The 18,906-nt window shown below is 33.1% G+C and overlaps 1 protein-coding gene across 2 annotated transcripts; it reads right to left on the reverse strand.

Annotated features, from left to right (window-relative positions):
• Positions 1–9,159: 9,159 nt before the first annotated feature.
• On the reverse strand, positions 9,160–14,198 carry LOC25489128 (disease resistance protein RPV1). 2 transcript variants are annotated; one of them, XM_039831226.1, is made up of 6 exons: positions 14,093–14,198; positions 12,781–13,311; positions 11,097–12,213; positions 10,683–10,979; positions 10,408–10,582; positions 9,160–10,320 (listed from the first exon to the last, which is right to left on the reverse strand). In XM_039831226.1, exons 2-6 carry the CDS (start codon positions 13,278–13,280, stop codon positions 9,281–9,283), a joined length of 3,129 nt encoding a protein of 1,042 aa, XP_039687160.1. In that variant the 5' UTR covers positions 13,281–13,311; positions 14,093–14,198; the 3' UTR covers positions 9,160–9,280. The 2 variants fall into 2 exon arrangements, with proteins under 2 accessions (XP_039687160.1, XP_039687159.1); XM_039831225.1 differs by having other exon boundaries at positions 9,160–10,582.
• Between the last annotated feature and the right edge of the window lie 4,708 nt (positions 14,199–18,906).

An 18,906-nucleotide genomic window follows, 5' to 3' on the forward strand; every position in this document is an offset into this window, starting at 1 on the left:
GTTATGTTAAGTTGATAAGTTGTCTTTTATTCATGAATTGCTAATGGAATGTTCGATGAATAATTATTATTATGAAATGATGATGTTACGTATAGTTGCTAAGTTGTCCTATATTCATGAGTTGTTAATAAGGTGCTTGGTGGAGAATGTTAATACGAATTAATGATGTTGTTATGTTGTATAAGAACTATGAATATGATGTTGTTACGTTGTTTATGTCATTGCTTATGAAGTTGTCATGTTGTATACGAATTATGAGTACGATGTTATATGATTATAATTAAGATGTTGATTATGATGTTAAATGATGCTGTTATGATGTTGTTTATGATATCGAGTTATGACTGTTGATATGATGAGTGCGATATGGTTTAGGAGTCGTTAAAGGAATTGTTATTACTAACCGATGGAGTTAAGTTGTTAGATGCATTTGATGAATTATATATTATTATTATTGATTGTGAATCTCACCCCTTCTGCTTGAAAATGTTGTCCTTCGTATGGATAACTTGCAGGTATTAAAGTTTAGTAGGAGTGGTGGCTCAAGTGTCTTAGGGCTCTGATACGTAACGGGATGGGAAATTGTTGCTAAGTTTATCATTCCTTTATGTATCAATTTTGGAACATGTTGTTGAAACTTTTATTGTCGTTAAATTAATTCCGCTGCAAAGTTTTAATTATTACGTTGTTGAAATTTGAAGGATAATTATCTAATTATTCCATTTGTGATTTTTAAGAAAAGAAGTGTAACATTCCGTTATTTGATGATTACTCTGATAATTATGTTGAAATTTTTATGTTGGGAAAACGGGGTGTTACATAACTTAGAAGTTTGAAACAACAAATCCTGAAGCAGATTGAGTAATCACTGAAGTTCACAAGTGGCAGCTGGAAGAGCCCTATATTCCGCTTCTGAGGATGATCTAGAAATAGTTAATTGTTTCTTAGTGCGCCATGAAATCAATCATTTACCAAGGAAGAAGCACTCGCCAGAGATGGATCTTCTTGAATCTAAGCAGCCAACCCAGTCAGCATCAGAGAACCCCAAAAATATGAAGAGTTGAATCTCTAGGAAATAATAAACCTTTGCCTGAAGATGTTTTAAGATATCTGAGCACTCTCATAGTAGCAGAATGGTGAACTTGGGTAGGCTTGGTAAGGAACTGGCTCAATTGCTGAGTAACAAAAGTAATATCAGGTCTTGCTGTGTTAAGATGCAACAACCTACCAACTAGCCTTCTGTAAGCAAAGATGACCGTGTATGTGGACTGGAATCATGATGAAGTTTTATAGAAGTATCAAAAGGAGTGGAAGCAGGTTTAGAGTGAGTGAGACCTAAATCAGCAAGAATATCTAGACAATATTTTCCCTTACAAAGTGAGATACCCTGTTGATAATGAGCAACTTCTAAACCCTAAAAATATTTGAGCTGCCTAAATCCTTTATTTTGAAAGAAGCATGCAGGATGGATTTGATGTTGTTGAACTCAGATAATGAATTTCATGCTTGAATAATATCATCTACATATACCAAAAAGAAATTGAATGCAATAGCTTTGGATTTGGTAAAAAGTGAATGGTATGGGTTAGCATGCTTGTAACCTTGAGCCAGCAATAAAGAGGTGAGCCTTTCATACCATTTTCTAGAGGCTTGCTTTAATCCATAGAGGGATTTAACCAATTTACAAACTAGATTAGGTTTCAATGTAGTGATACCAGGTGGTAATTGCATGTTAACATCAAGTTGGTGTATGAACCAACGATCAAATGATGCTAAAGCAATAACAAGTCTCATTGTGATAAGCTTATCAATCGGTGAGTATGTATCAAAATAATTTAAACCTTTTATTTGGTTATAACCCTTTGCAAATAAACGTACCTTAAATATTTCTATGCATCCATCTGTGATAGATAATTGGCAAGTGTACCAATAACTATCGAAATAGTAATAAATATCGTTCCACAAGGACTATATTAATTCCAATTATAGCAAGTACGTTATTATTTTAGGATATGTAAAAGTCATATTGATTGCCCTAGGCAGATGATTTTTGTATAACAAAAGTAAATAAAGGTTGTTTGAAAAGATGATTAAAGAAGAATGATTAAGCCGATGAATCCCCTATTGTTCTATATGAGTAATTACCTCCCTTATTTACTTATTACTATTCATTCTTTACGACGAATTAACAAATTGGTTTTGATCAATCTCTTGAATCAAAACCCTTTCCTAAGTTATAACCTTTTAATCTCTTAAACCGATTGAATAACTGCGGAAGCTATAAAAGAACGTTAATTCATATGTCATGATTCTCAATTTCCTATCTCTAGGTTCCTATGTTGAATCAAACAGAATTACTAATTCAGGATTAAAAGTTAGGGTTAATAGTCATTCAATTCCTAATATCAATTCATATAATTCAAGAAGCTAGGGTTAATAGTCATACGAGCAATTATATGAAAAGCAATGAACACAAATAATTCTGAATAAAGACTGAATAATATTATTAAATAAGAGAGTATCAACTACTAATTCATATATTACAACGGTTCATCATGGCTCAATCATACCGAGAGTTTAGCTACTCATGGTTTTACGATTATAAACATAATTGACAGTGAACATACATAATCAGGACCAACTATGAGTTGGTATGAGATTCAGGGCTTGTTCTTCGGTCTTCTGATGTCTTCTAGGGTCAAAATCGTACTTCCCAATAGAACCCTAATCCTTGGCCGCATCTCGCCTTATATAGAAAGATTTTTCGAGTTCCAAAAAGCCCATCATCGTGCCACGATACGATCCAATCGTGGCACGATAGCATCATTAATCCTACGTGGCAGCAGACAAAACCTAGCATCGTGGCACGTTGCAATTGCTTCGTGCCACGAAATTTCCAGTGCTGAACCTATGTCCCACGTTCACTTATCGTGCCACGAACAAGCTTCATCGTGGCACGACTCTTAACTCTTAGGAATTTTTCATCTTTTTCTCAGTTTCGTCTTTTGAGCTCCTGTTCCTGTTTTGGTCTGATTTCACCATGATTTACAAATAGTTGACTCTCTTAATGTCCTAAAAATGACATAAACATAACTAAAAGCTAGTGTTGATGCAACATCATCAATCTGCATGATGTTTAATCTTATATTCCCATCTGCAGCCAATAGGTTTTATATTGGGAGGTAAATCAACAATTTTCCAAGTTCTAGTTTGTACAAGAGCAATAAGTTCAGTCTTCATGGCCTTATTCCAACAGTCAAATTTACTAGCCTCAACATATATATATATATATGATTTAGGCTCAGTGTGTATTTGAAGAGACAAAACAAATGGAGATGTTGGTTAGACAGTTTATTATATGAATGAGAATCAGTAATAAGATAACTAGTAAAATCATGGTAGAATTAGTAGGAGAAGATGATTGATTTGAGACATGGCGTACAAAGTCTTTGAGGTGTGATGGTGGATGTCTAGTTCTGGAAGATCTAATGAGGGGACGTAACTCAGGAGGAGGGATAGCTGGAGGTATAGGGTTGGAGGGAAGGTCATCAAAAGATGAAGGAGAATGTATAACAAGTAAGTTGTCAGGTTCAGATAAAGAAGCAGGTGAAGGTTTTGAGGGAAAATACTCCCAATGTGGGACATTGAAGGTGATGTACGGTAATATGTGATCATAAGCAACATGTCTTGAGATAAAAATTTCTCTTGAATTCAAATCAAAGAGAACAAAGCCCTTCTAACCTGACTTGTATCCCAAGAAAACACATTTTCTTACTCTAGAATCAAGTTTTGATCTATGAGCCTGTAGAGTAGAAGCATAATAAAGAGAACCAAATACTTTAAAAGTGTTGATATCAGGTAAAGAATCATATAAAACATGATAAGGAGAAAGATTACTAAGTAGAGGTGTGGAAACTACATTAATCAAGAAAGTAGCATTATGAATGGCTTAAGACCAAAAATGTTTAGGGAGTTTAGATTGAAATAGTAAGGCTCTAGCAACATTTAAGATGTGTTGATGTTTTCTCTCTACCCTGCCTATTTGTTGGGGAGTCTCAGCACAAGATCTTTGATGTTCAATCCCTTTAGAAGCATAAAATGCAGGAATGAGAAACTCAGGGCCATTGTCTGATCTAATAGTTTTGGGGATGACATGATGTTGTGTTTCAATAGTTTGAATGAAATTTTTAACATGTTGTGAAACTTCAGACTTAGTTTTGAGTAAAATGGTCCACACAAATCTGCTAAAATCATATACAATTGTGAAAATATATGAATGATTAAGCACAGAAGAAACAACAAGAGGGCCCCAAATATCTAAGTGTAAAAGTTCAAATTTGGAAGTAGCATGAGAAACACTAGTAGTAAAATACAACTTCTTATGTTTGGCAAAGTGACAAATTTCACAAGTAGCTTTATTATCACAGGTGATATAGGGATACAAATTGTGCATTTGAGACAGTCTCTGGTTAAAGAGAAGTCCCAATCTAAAATGCCATATGGCTGAAGAAGGAATTACATTGAAAGTTTTATTATTGGAAACAGAAGTACATGAAATACTACAAAGAGTAGAGGAAATTTTATTGTGAGGAAAAGGGTGACTAGAAGCATAAGCATTCACCACCAACTTGTATAAACCATTAGTCTTTTCACCCAAACCAATCCTCCTCCTGGTATTCAAGTCTTGAATAGTACAACTATCAGATGAGAAATTCAAAAAGCAAGAAATAGAATCACACCACTTTGAAACTGAAATGAGATTAAGTTTAAAGGTTGGAGAGTACAAAACATTGGTGAGATATACACTGGGGGAAAAGAAAATGTTACCAGCATAATTAACTATTACTGAAGAACCATTTGGTAAATTCACATTTGTAGATTTTATTTTGTAAATGAAGTTAAAGAAGATAAAAAAGAACATATATGATCATTAGCACCTGAGTGGTAAATTTGCATGCTTATTAATTAGGAAGAGTGAGTATAATTTTTTTGAATAATATTCAAATCTTAATCATAATCATATCATAATAATATATACAAAGGATTATGTTCAAGTGCAAGACACTATTTGTCGTCACACAAGTACGAAGGTACTAAACCTTTTGCAATTTCTTTTATGATTTTGTTTTTTATTTTTTGTTTGAGTTTTTTTTTTAATATACAAATATTTACCAATATTTTATTTTATTTTTTACAAATATTTACAAACATGATTACTTGCCTATATTTTCTTCTTTACATTTTTCAATTCAATTTTAATTGTACAGATAAATATTTCATCAACAACATTAAAAATATAATCGATCAAATTTGTTTCAAATTAATATTGAATAATACATTTATAAATCATATTTAAGAGAGCGATAAAGTTGGACCTACCAACTTAACAATAAGAGAAATGATATTTGTGCAACCATTTTCTTACAACTTTTGAGACAACCCTCTCTCTCATACACTCATTATGCCCTTGCTCTCTCTCTCTCTCTCTCTCTCTCTCTTGCTTTGATTTTCGTGTCAAGATATATATTTCTTTCTATATTCTTAGTTGTCCCATAAGTTGTACAAAAAGTGGTTGTTCAAATAACATATCTCTAACAATAAACGTCTAGATAAACACTTTTTAACTTAGTTTGATGGAAAAAGGTTAATGGTACAAAGATTTTATAACTTAAGGACTAGTGTTTACCAGTGTTTTTGGTAAACAATACGGGCTGGTTTTGATTATTACAAACAGGGTCAAACCAGACCTATGACATGTTGTGCATTTGTTTTTAAAAAAGAGAGTTCATGTTCATCAATTTCATAAGTTGCTTAATGAACAGGAGGAGACCGTATGGCGTCTTTCGACAGAAAAAGCTTTTAAAACGCAGTAAATGTAAGATAAATGTGCTAAAATTTAAAATTGTAGAAACTTAAAGGAAAGATAAATTGCATTGCATTAAAAATAAAGGTGGTTCAAACAAATCCTTTACATACATTATGTATGACTCTTTTCTCTCGCGCCGATACTTCGAGTATTTTAGAATTTTGTATAAGTGATTTGTGACACATTTTCCCTATGTAAAACTACTATTTATACATAGCAAAATAATTGGAAAAGGCATAATCCCACGACCAACACTTCTTCCATGTAGACAACCGTTTGTCTCCCATGTTTTCATTGAGGAAACCACTTCTCTTTTAAATTCGAAATCTTCCTACCCTGCCTGACTTCGATGAACTCACGTTCTTGGCTTGAGTCTTTGTCGAACTCCATAACTCTTTGACCCTTTCACATTAAGCCCATATCTCGTCGAATTCCTTATGTTGAAGAGAAAGTTATCGATTTCTGCAAAGATACAAGTCAACTAATGTTGGCCACATTAAATGAGCCTGTTAAAATTGCAGGCTAACAACTAGATACATACTTTAAGGAATCAATTTGAAACTAAAAAATATAAAAATAAAATGACTAATCCGTAAAAATGTTAAATTTAAAGAACCCTATGATATATTTAACCTTTTTGATAGGAACAAAATGATCCAGTAAAACTAAAGGAATTAAGAAAAAAAATAAAATCAAAACAAGTTAAATAACTTAAACTTATTGAATAAAGGGAAATGATAAATGTAGTGAATAATGTTTCAAGAATCTCTCGCGATTTGTTTTTATTGGCTGCTCAATACATTGGCCCACTTCCCTAAAAAAAAAAAAATACATTGGCCCACCATGATTTCCACTGAAATAGGAGTTTAAGTGATTGGTGGCATTTAGGGTGGGTAAGGGAAAGATTTTCCCACTATAGGAAAGTAGCTTTTTTAGCCATTGATATATCATTATTTTAAATCAATGGTTTAGATCTATAACTGGCAACCTATAGACAACTTTTTGGCATAAAATCTATTTAAAAAAAAGCTGATCCCACAAAAGAATTAAAAGGAATTCTTATATGATGATTGTTGGCCTTCTGCTTTTTCATTTATTACGAAAAGAATTAAAAAGTTCAACAAAATCATAACAATGGATTTTAATTAAAAATTAGAAAACTCAAAATTAGAATTAAATATAAATAGGTTCTTGTTGTCCAATAAATTTCTGGGTTTCCTTTCTAGAACCTAACCCAAAAAATTGAGAAAATTCAAATCTATAGTTTTCACTAAAATGGGAAAGAATCGCATTTTTCCCTTTATTTAATTCATGATTTTGTGCCGACAATTTAATAGCCATGGAGATATGAGGCATAAAAACTCATTTTTCAGAAACCCAAAATGATAGCCAAAGAAATGGACAGTCTTCTTCATTGTAGCCTCAAGATCTTAGCAGTTCCAGCCCACTCACACGAGATCCTTTAAGCAGTAGTGGATCCAGAAGAAATTGCATAAAGCAAAAACAATTGGTTGAATATTTCAGATCTGACGAGAATTAGTTTCAATAAGATATGTTGAAATAACAATCTTTATGGCAATAATTGAGATTAAAATCACATGAATGAGTATTTGACTATTATGAAATTTATGGATGACATTTATAATTTTTTCAATTTTCTGGAATTGAACAACTTTGAACATGAAAGTTATGTATTTTTATCTTTAATCACCGTGAAATAGAAGAAGAAAACATGCAATAAGGGGCGTGTGAATTTTTATTTTAAGAATGGGAGGTGATTTAGAAAACATGACTTTCCTAATATTTGATAATATATTGATTTTTTATTTTAAATTATAGTAGATTATCGCTGCCAGCTGTAGGTAAAGTTAGACTTTTTCATGGTAGAAAATTTTTTCTCCACCTAAGTGATTGTTATTTTTTTTTTTTGAAGGAACCTAAGTGATTGTTATTGTATTGTTTATTAAAACAACACATCAACATCGTGAAACCTCGGGATGATTATTTTCGTTATCTTTAGCACTGCTCTTGAGTAAAACTATCTACATATTTCTTTTTTTTTAGATATATTTTTTTCTTTCTTGAAGAGCTACTAAATCAAAGTTCTTTCTATAAGGCCAGACTTATATTATATTATTATATAAACACTGCCTGCTTATACTAATTTTTTAACGTGGGATTTCATTTCACACACTCTACTTCAAAATCTTAAGACTTAGTGTGTACTCTTCAATTTCCCGCCAATTCCAACTAAGTTTCCAACACTTATATTTTATTTTATTTTTATTTATGAAGAGAACTCACACCAATAATAATTTGAAACAATAGAATAAGGGTTAAATAGGACACCAATAACCTAACAATGTAAATTAAAATGAATCTCGCCAATGCTAATGTAATCTACTCAGAAAAATTATACAAATTTGAATTTGGTGATAAAATTTGGTTTGAGTACATACATTTCAATTTGAAAATATCTTTATTTTTTTTTTTTATCTAGTGAAGATAACTAAACAAATAATATAAATCCAAATTGGCATTAAGAAATTTCCATTTGCTGTTATCTTCTCTTATATATGTATTCTGAACAGTATTAAATTGACATTGGTCTTCAGATTAATTTGTGGAAATATGGAATTGACAGAAATAGTCAAAAGATTAATTATTACTCTTCAAGTAACATTTTGTGTTTTAACAATTTATAATTCATGAAGGTTCTTGCAACAGACGAATTCTTGATTGCAATGTAAGCAAGAGGTTCTTCCCCGAGCCAAACCGTCTTATAGACAAAACTTGCAATGTAAGCAAGAGGTTCTACGCTCATAGATTTCACCTACAACAATAGTTTCCACTCTAACATTGAAATTACACCTTTTGAAATCTTATATGACAAAAGATGTAAGACTCATTCGTCTCAGTTTGAGACATGTGAGAACCTTATGCTAGTATCGTAGATAGTTCAGTCAACTACTAATAAAATGAGTCATAAACAAAATGATAGTTAATAAAATGCAAAATAGATGAGATTACTCTAAGCTGCGGAAAATAGAAGGATTAATTTAAAAAGATTACATGATTGTGGTATGTAGAACTTCTCTCCCAGAGAGTTGTATTATTTTCCCATTTTTCTTCATTGAGAATTACACATTCAAGTTTGTATTTGAGTTACTTGCATAATTGCATTTGTTATATGTAATGTTATTCTGTTCTATTGTATTTGCTGAAGCTCAAAATGCAACCAAGAGAAAACTAACGTGGAATGTTCGACAGTTCTTTGATATTTGGGAGAGTAATAGATAGAATGAAACTGTTAACTTTGAGCGGATATTTAGAGAAACATGGGGAAGTTACAAGTGCTGTAATAAATAACTTTGTCTAAAGATACAAACATACAATTACACAAACTTGGGTCTACTAATAGAAAGGTTGTTCCTTGTCATCTTCATTTTCATTGTTGGAGCTTCTACCTTCACCTCCAATTGCTATAGACACATCAGAGTCTTGAGCAATGGATTTTAATTTACCAATTTCCTTACTAATGCTACTACTCATATATACCGGTTCGACCCCACACCCCTTTATACCCTCCGTTGACCACTGTAATTCTTCATTGGGACCTTGAAGTATGAATTGAAATGATAAGTTACAATCATAACTTCCACTTTCTTGTATGTTGTAACCATGCCACCATATCAATACATGATCTGAAATTAATGTCCCGAGATAATTGAGACTAATGCGACGTCTGTCGACTTCTTTTCCGCATTCAAAGATAATACAATGAAGGACATGGTTGTTAACAGTGAAGCCCTCAGAAAAAAGGATGCAAAATATGAAACCACACAAGTCAGATTTAGCAATAGGAAGAATACTTATTGAAGCCTTGATTGTCTGAAAATCAAAATTTAATGGAATTTGTGCACCTGGCAGGAAAGAGAAAGCATCGATAACACCTTCATCTTCAATAGAACCGTCTTCAAAGAACTTTTCTGCCCTGTTCTTAATCAATGAAAATTGTGTGAAGTATGTGTCCAGATATGTGCAATTAACGGCTGTTAAAGAAAACAGGGATGGCGGAAGCTCTGTCAGAGACACAAGTTTCCTGCAATCATCCAATTCAAGCCATTCTAGCATTGAATGGTTTCGCATGTTCTCTGGGAGACATTCTAAGTTGACACACTCATTCAATTTTAGCCGTTTTAAAGACTGTATACCATCAAGGATGGACCACAGACTTAATGCATTGATTTCTGTGCACCCTGAAAGGTCTAGTTCTGTAACCGACAAAAGTCCATGATCATCTGATAACTTTTTCCCAACAATGTTAAGCTTGTTACATCCAATTAGGTCAAGAACAGTAAGTTTGGTATTACACCAAAACGATGAAGACAATTCACGTATAGCAGTGCCATCTAAGAATAACTCTGTCATTTCTTCCGATGTCACCGAAAATTCTGTGAGAGATGAACAACCATTGAGTAAAAGTACACAGAGAGATTTTGAATGAATGTTGGATTTAAGGCTTTCAATCTTTATGCAACCTCTTAAATCTAGATATATAATTCGAGGGAGAGAAAAGATGGATGGATGGAGCTGACGCAGGCTTTCACATTCCGAGAGATGTATTCTGTCAAGATTTATAGCCCTAGATAAGTCTGGGATCTCAATCAGATCTTTGGAGGATTCAAGCCAAAGTACTCTTAGATTCACAAGATTCTGTAACAAGAAATAAACATCCATGAGTGTTGATTAAAAGAGAAACAAAACCTAGTTAAACATCCTAGCTCTGCTGCAATTTTGTGAAAAACATTTGTACCTGAACTCCATCCCAGAGCTTTTTAAGCTTGCTTTGATTCATGCAAAGCTCTACAAGCATTTCAGCACAAAAGGTTGATGGCAAAGACTCAAGACAGTATCTTTTCCATCGAAGATACCTCAATTTATCCGAAATCCACTCAAGACCGTCAGGAAAGTACACATTGCCTGTGCTCCCATCAGATTCATAGATATTAAGATATCTTAAATTTGTCATCCTTCTAAAGGAATCAGACTTCAAGTATAGATCCCCAACTTCCGTACTATCCAATATTATACCTTCCACAACTTCAGTTCCCTGACAAATAAAAATTAGATTAATAATTAGGAAAGGCTGTCATGTGTACTTTCCTTGTTATATTTTATAATCACATACATGTGTTTTCGTATAGAAATGATTGCATCCTCTGCTTACCTTGTTTTCTTTTAATATATCAGATATTTCTTCAGCTCTCCATAACCGACTTCGTTTTCCAGGTTCTTTAGACTCTTGATTAACAATCTCCCGTCCCATTTCTTGTAACAAATCATGCATATCTAAACCATCAATTTCCAATTTGGCAAACGAGTGCCAATATGGTTTTATTTGTATGAAAGCTTTATCTAGAAGGACTTCTATCCCACTTTCTGCAAAGAACTCACAAGCTTCCAAGAAATGTATCACAAATATTTTATTATCTCCTCTCAACAAGCATGCGATATCTAGAAATATGTCCTTTTGAAAAATATCTAAGTTATCATAACTCAATTTTAACATATTGTTAATTTCCCCATTTGGAATCTTTTCAAGCTTTTTCAATTCATCTTCCCATACTTTTTTGCCTCTTGAACGGAGATTTTTACCTAAAACTTTTAAAGCCAAAGGGTTGCCTCTGCAATAGGCAATTACACTTTCTGATATATCTTCATATCCAATTTTAGGCTGTTTTTCTCCGAAGGCATTCAAACTGAATAACTGAAGAGAATCATGGTTGTTCAATTCCTTGACTTCATATATTTCACAATTACTGAACTGACTTAGTATGTGCTTATCTCTAGTTGTAATAATGACCCTACTACCTGCTCCCAACCCATCAATATTTAGGATAAGATCTTCTATTTTCTCTAAGGTGTCCACACTATCCAACACAATGAAAACTTTTTTACGTGCAATCCTTCTCACGGAGAAAGGGGATTCTATGTAGGATGCATAAGGATGAAGATTTTCTTCCTCTAACAATGAAGACAGAAGTTTATTGTATAAAACATCGAGTCCATGCTTTTTTGATTCATCCATTACATTGAGGAAGCAACGACCTTCAAATTGGGAATAAAGTTTACCATATAAAGTCTTAGCAAGGGTGGTCTTTCCTATGCCACCCATGCCCCATATTCCAAGGACTCTGACATCATTTGACCAAATTTTCAGCATTGAATCAATCTGCTCATAAGTTTTCTCAATTCCAACAATCCCCTTAATTTCATATGGGTATCTAAGATTCAGCTTCTGCAAGACATCTTTGACAATGTCCTTAATGAAGTCTGATTCAGTGCTGCATATGAAAGAAGGGAAGAAGGTTTTACAAGTCTAACAAATACAATAGAAGAACAATATACCTATGAAAACAATTGTGCTAGAGAGAAGATAATGACAAGCTATGAAAACACATTTTCAGAAATAATATATGAAAACAAAGTTTTATCATTTTTAAGATTTCTGAAAAAATCCATATCTATATTCAAAATTTGTAATAGAAAATTGTAGGAAATGAAAACAGAACTCAAATTTGTATCATCCTGTTGTCACATAACTTGTATCAAGATTTTATCCAGTTGGATTTTAGAATCAAATTTGGCCAACTTAATTAAACAACATTCTTTCACATCCAAAGACTACCACATGTGAAGGAGAAGGGAATAAATGTGAAGAAGACTATGGGAACCAAGGGTGTTAATAAAATGATGTATTATGCTTGATTGAGTTGAACAAACCTAACTTATAATATATAATTGAATCCTTTCATCATCTTATATTATCAATAATGTATACAGAACTAATTATTAGAAAAAAAACTTTCACATTGTATGAAGTAGAAATCTGGAGAGTTCCTTTAACTTACCTGTAATTCTGAAAGTCCCAACCAACTAAACTAGCTGCCTCGGCAAGAGCGGCTTTCCATTCCTGTAACTTGTCATTATTGAGCTTCAAATCTCGCATATGTTTTGTGAAGGCTTGCTCGTAACTCCCAGTCTGCTTCCTCACATGTGAGGGATCTATGTTGTAAAAAACAGGTATCACAATCTGTTGCATATATTTCTTGCATTGAAGAATCTTCTTGAGCTCATTCAAGCACCATTTTGAGGAAGCATAATTTTCTGAGAAGATGATAATTGACACGTGTGACTCCTCAATGGCTTTGATGAGTGCTGGTGAGATCTCATCTCCTTTTTCAAGCTCATTGTTGTCTATAAAGGTTTCAACTTTTTTTCGGCTCAGAGTATCATAAAGATGGCTCGTGAAGTTTCTGCGAGTATCATCACCTCGAAAGCTAAGAAAAACGTCATATTTTTTCTGAGGCGCCACAGAGGAAGAGGATACAGAGGAAAAAGCACTGCTCATTTTCTGCTCGGAGATTATGAATTCCAAGTGCCTGCACTAAGCCACTAATCACAATGCGCACAATAAATAAATAAAAAATAAAGGGTTAATGGTGTTTTAGCCTGTAATATAGGTCATTTTTTGTTTTCCCCTTGTAAAATATTTTTTTTGATTTACCCCCTGTAATTTTTTTTTTTTTTTTGGAATACCCCCCTAATAGGTCATCAAAAAACGACTTTATTTTTCCTATTAGGGGGGTATTCCAAAAAAAATATTTTACAAGGGAAAAATAAAAAATGACATGTATTACAGGGGTAAAGCACCATTAACCCAAAAATAAAAAAGCAATGTTTAAATGTGTTCTAGGTACTTGTTGTCAATAATACCTTTGACCACACTCATTCTCATTGTTACATATTAGTGTGTATTTTTTAGAGAGTGCAACATCCAAATTTTTGTTAGACATTTAGTCCTCAAAAAAATTTCTTAATTTATTTATCTGAGTAAAAATGGTGTACAAATAAGAAGTGGTTAAAGTTAGTGATATTAATTCCAGTTTCTGGTATATTTGCTCTAATACGGGTTGAATTAAAAGTGGTATATATTCATATTCATTTGGATATTGTAAACTGTCGATCAATTTTGTCAAACTTCAATTTCTGGGAAACATTTTGAGTTTTAATTAACAAATATGAAGACTAATTTAAAATATTTGCCAATAGAAGGTATGGCCTAAACTAATTTTTATCCATTTATTAATTTCAATTTGACAATGGCCTATGTGATTAGAGAAACTAGTAGTTAAATTAAAAATGAGGGAAAAAGGATCATACCAAAGTCAGAATCCAGCTTCATGCAATAGAGGAGAAAGAGACTGTATGGCTTAGCTTTTCCTGGAATCAATTTTGGATGAAAATTAATTAAAGTATTAACACACACAAACACTTCATATAGATGTAATGGGTCAAAATAAAAATATAAAATAACAAGTTGGGTTTCGTGGTTATCCTCCAAGGGAAAGTTTCGTTTTCTTTAGCATTATGAAGTGTTTGTGTGTGCTCATTCTTACTAACTTGCTGACATGACATTATTCTTTAACAAACATACAAAGAAATAGAGATAGTGACCCTTTGAGTAAAAATATGTATTATGAGTTTGTCGGTATGCGTGGTAAGATCAAATGCATAAATGTTTAAGACGACGGCTGAATAAAATATGGCTACAAGAGGATATTTAGAAAAAACAACGATGCACTTATAATGTGAATCTAGTTTCCTATACTAAACTAAGTAGTTGTTACACCAGGTTCCATTTTTTTCTATTTGTTTCTTAGCAATCAAATTCAGTAACCTTTAAACAAATACCATATGGTTGAACCGTTGAATCTTGAACCTTCTTCACATGTTCAATGGCTGGTCCAATTTAGAAAATATTAATGAATACCTGCTTTGATAAATTATTTATGGGTTAATGGTGCTTTACTCCCTGTAATATATGTTATTTTTTATTTTTTCCCTTGTAAATTTTTTTTTTATTTACCCCCCTGTAAAAAAAATAATTTTGAATACCCCCTAGGTCATAAAAAAATTACTTTATTTTTTTTTTTGCAGAATTTTTTCGTTTTTTTATGACCTATTAGGGGGTATTCCAAAAAAAAAAAAATTTTACAAGGGGGTAAATCAAAAAAAAAAAATTTACAGGGAGGAAAACAAAAAATGACCTATATTACAAGGGGGTAAAACATCATTAACCCATTATTCAACAACTTATTTATATACTTAATTTTTTACACACAAGGAATTGAGATGGTTAAGTGTCAGAAAATAGTTAAGAAACATGTATATTTCAGACACATTGATTACTTGTTTTGCAAGTTACTTCATAAAAAGCTTGAAAATAATGAACAATTTTCAATTTATGCTCTTTATATCTTACCCTAACCTTTTGAGTAGGAAATCGCATGCCTGGACACTTAAAAGGCAAGGAAACAAGAGCATATGCAAAGGAAAGCTCTCCAGGGTGGGCTTGGAGCGAGCAAGAGGTGAATCAAGTCAGAGAGGACCAAATTCAGGATTTTCAAAGCTCGCCACATCGAGCAGGAAGCGATAACAAAGCAAGGCAAGTTAGAGAGCTCCTATTTACATAAGTCCCTTGCATAGCCAAGGGAGGTCATGGCGACCTCACAGAGATCTTGCAGCAAGCTAAGTTAAATAATCCAGAATCCAGAGAAGCAGGGTTTCGCCACAGCGAGCCCGACCCTCGCCATGGTGGTTTCAGGCAACTTGCTTACGTGGCAGAAACCCACTGGTGAAGAAAGCTTCGCTCGCCATGGTGAGCCTCACTTTGCTCAGCGAGAAGTCACTTACTAGAATAAGTATAAAAGATTTCCAGCAAAGTTATCATAAACTTTTTAGAGAGAGACATATACGAATCAAAAGGATAATTAGATAGCAAGAGTGTTTTGAAGGTTGATTCAACAAGTTTGTTTGAGAAATCTTCATCTTGATGTTTCCCATCCATTTCTTCCGAATTTGCAAGGCTACCATGGCACTGAGTAGCTAAATCTCAAGTTGTTAGGATTAGCTGTAATTTATCAAACTCAGTATGTATTCTTATTGATCTAAACAATATATGATTCTAGTTATTCATGATATTTGATGTTATTCTTGTTTTCTATGCTTTTGATTTTATAAATTTGAATTGTTATTGAAAAATACTTTTTGAATCTAGGTTAGAATAACATCTATTAAACTCTAAATACTAGAAATGGTTTTAGCTTTTGATAATCACACGTTATGTATCAAATATTAATGCTATTGTATTGTTTAATAGGCTGAGAAATCATCGATTAAACAATATGATTGAACTCACGACATTATTTAGACATAAATGATGTGTCGAGTACGTGGTAATTTCGAGTGATAGCTAAATCTGTATGTTTGATAATAAAGATATATGTGACGTTTGATCAATAAAGTCTAATCCCAACAGTTTTACTTCTCTGTCTAATCTCGTTTTATTTACCGCATTATAGTTCAAATAGTTTTCATAACAAATAATTTTATAAACCCTTAACATAGAATGATAATTGTTGTGAATTCGAACACAAAACTCACACCAATACAAACTATGATGTGTGGAGAAAAGGAAAGTAATAACCAATATCAAAGTGAACACAAGAAACAACAATAATAACAACACCTAGATCTAATCTAGTAATCAAAGTGAAAAAACACAAAACCACAAGCAAAAGATAAAGAGAGAAGAGAGTCAAACACACCAAAGATTGTTGACCCAGTTCGGTCCAACTTGACCTAATTTGGGGGAGAGATTTATCTCTACAATCCACTATCAAAGAGTTCTTGCAAAGTGATACAAATGGGTTACAAGAAATTATCTTAAACAAGCTCACAAAGAACAAACTTAATTTCTACTCATTTTCCCAAACTCACCAATGAAAAAGACACTAAATGATTTTCACTCACCCAAGGTGTTTACAATGTTTCCCAACCCAAGAGAACCTCACTACAAAGACACTCAACCCTAAATTTCTCTCCTTTGCAGTCCCAAGTTTCTCTCTCTTCAGCTCTCCTTCAAAAAACTGCAAAGAAACACTTATATAACAGTTTCAGATGTTAAAATTGTGTCACGTTTTGCCAAATCGTGACACGGTTGGTGACCCTGCAAAACATGCTCTCGACATTGTGAAATCGTGACACGCTTCACAAATCGTGTCACGATTCCAATTCCAAGTTTTCCTATCTTCACAATTGGAAGGAAAATCCAACATTTTTCCACCTTGACGTTGTAACGCCCTATTTATTTATTAGATTATTTTATTAAGTTTAAGAGTCTATTTTTAGTGATTATGTGATTTAAAAGATTATGTGGTGTGTCGTTATTTTATTAAGTAGTGTTATTTTATTGTTTAATAGAATAAGATTTGAAAATAAAATAAGATTAAGTTGTGGGGGCTGTTTTGAGAATTTAGAGAGTTTAGTGGAATAAGTGGAAATAAGATAAAGAGGGCTGAGGGAATAAATAGGAGAAAACCTAAGTCAGAATAGTTTTCACGTGAAACAAAACGTTATGGAGAAAAGGGGAGAATACAAGCCTTTGGGAGAAAAAACCAAGAGAAAGCTAGGAGAAGAGCCAAGTGGGAGAATCAGATTTTTGGTAGAGTTTTATTCATCAATCTAAGGTAAGGGTGAGACTAACTCTCAATAATCATAGTGTATGTAAACTCTGAAATTGATTTAACATGTAGTTGTTTATGAATTTGGGAATTAGGGTTAGAATGTAGAATTGAATTGTGGAAAGAAGTAGATAATCTGATGGATTAGGGTGATAAAAGATGTTTAGATTTGAGATTAATCATAGACTAAGTTTCCAATCAGTATTGGGGTTTGGGTTGATGGAAATTGGGATTTTCGTTTAAAAAATCAGTGTCTAAACGTTTTGCAAATAAGAGATTATGTGAGGTTTGGGAAATCTATTTTTGGGTGGTTGAAACTTGAATCTTTTTGTAGATTATGATAGAGCTAAGTGTCAGGAGCGTGTAGGCGAAAACGGCATCGAAAACGGGTTAACGGTTTGGATTTTACGCGCGAAAACGTGAAAATTAGAAAATCTGATGTTGTCTGTCGAGCAGAAATTGGGCTACGATTTTGACCAGGTTTTGGGGTGTTTCAGCACGAAAAAAATCGTACTACGATGGGAAAATCGGGCTACGATTTTGCATGACCAGTAACTTTTAAAATTTATTTTTCTTCACTCCAATTGCTTCCAAACTTCTTCCTAAGTGTAGGGACTTTATCCTTACCATCTAGAGATGTTTTTAGGAAAGAAATAACTTTGTATAGAGGGTCTAATGAGTTATTGAGTTGGTTCTTGGGGTAGGAATGGAAGTTGTTTATAAAGGTATAGCCTTTCAGTGAATCTAAGCTAATTAATATAATTGATGTTAAGTTGATCAAGTTGTGGGTAAGTCATAATTATTTACGCACAGTCGTGTTGTCGTTGTCTACGTTGTCGTTGATGTTGCTGAGTTGTATGTTGATATACACAAAGTTGAGTCCATTGCATACTCATAAAACCGTTGAGGGCTTATGCCCTGGAATGCCTTGTCATTCAAACTGTTGAGGGCTCATGCCCTGGAATGTTAATCATTCAAGTTGTTGGGGGCTTATGCCCTGGAATGTTAATCATTCAAATTGTTGGGGGCTTATGCCCTGGAATGCCTTGTCATTCAAAATGTTGAGGGCTTATGCCCCGGAATGCTTAGTCATTCAACACGTTGAAAATAGTGCCACATGGATATTGTAGTTGTCGTTGTTGTTGAGAGGGTTGTTGTTGTTGTTGATTAAGTTGTTGTCGTCGTTTTTGAGTGAGATGTTGTTGTTGTTGTTTATTAAGTTGTTGTCGTCGTTGTTGAGTGAGTTGTTGTAGTTGTTGTTGAGTGAGATGTTGTCGTCGTTGTTGAGTGAGTTGTTGTAGTTGTTGTTGAGTAAGTTGTTATAGTTGTTGTTGAGTGAGTTGTTGTCGTTGTTGCTGAATCTTGTTGTTGTCTTCATTGTTGGTTGAATTAATAAGTGTTATTAAAGTTGAAGAAGTATGAACATTATTGTTGGATATATGTTGCTAATTA

The sequence above is a fragment of the Medicago truncatula genome, chromosome 3 (genome assembly GCF_003473485.1).
Source record: "Medicago truncatula cultivar Jemalong A17 chromosome 3, MtrunA17r5.0-ANR, whole genome shotgun sequence".
NCBI lineage: Eukaryota > Viridiplantae > Streptophyta > Magnoliopsida > Fabales > Fabaceae > Medicago > Medicago truncatula.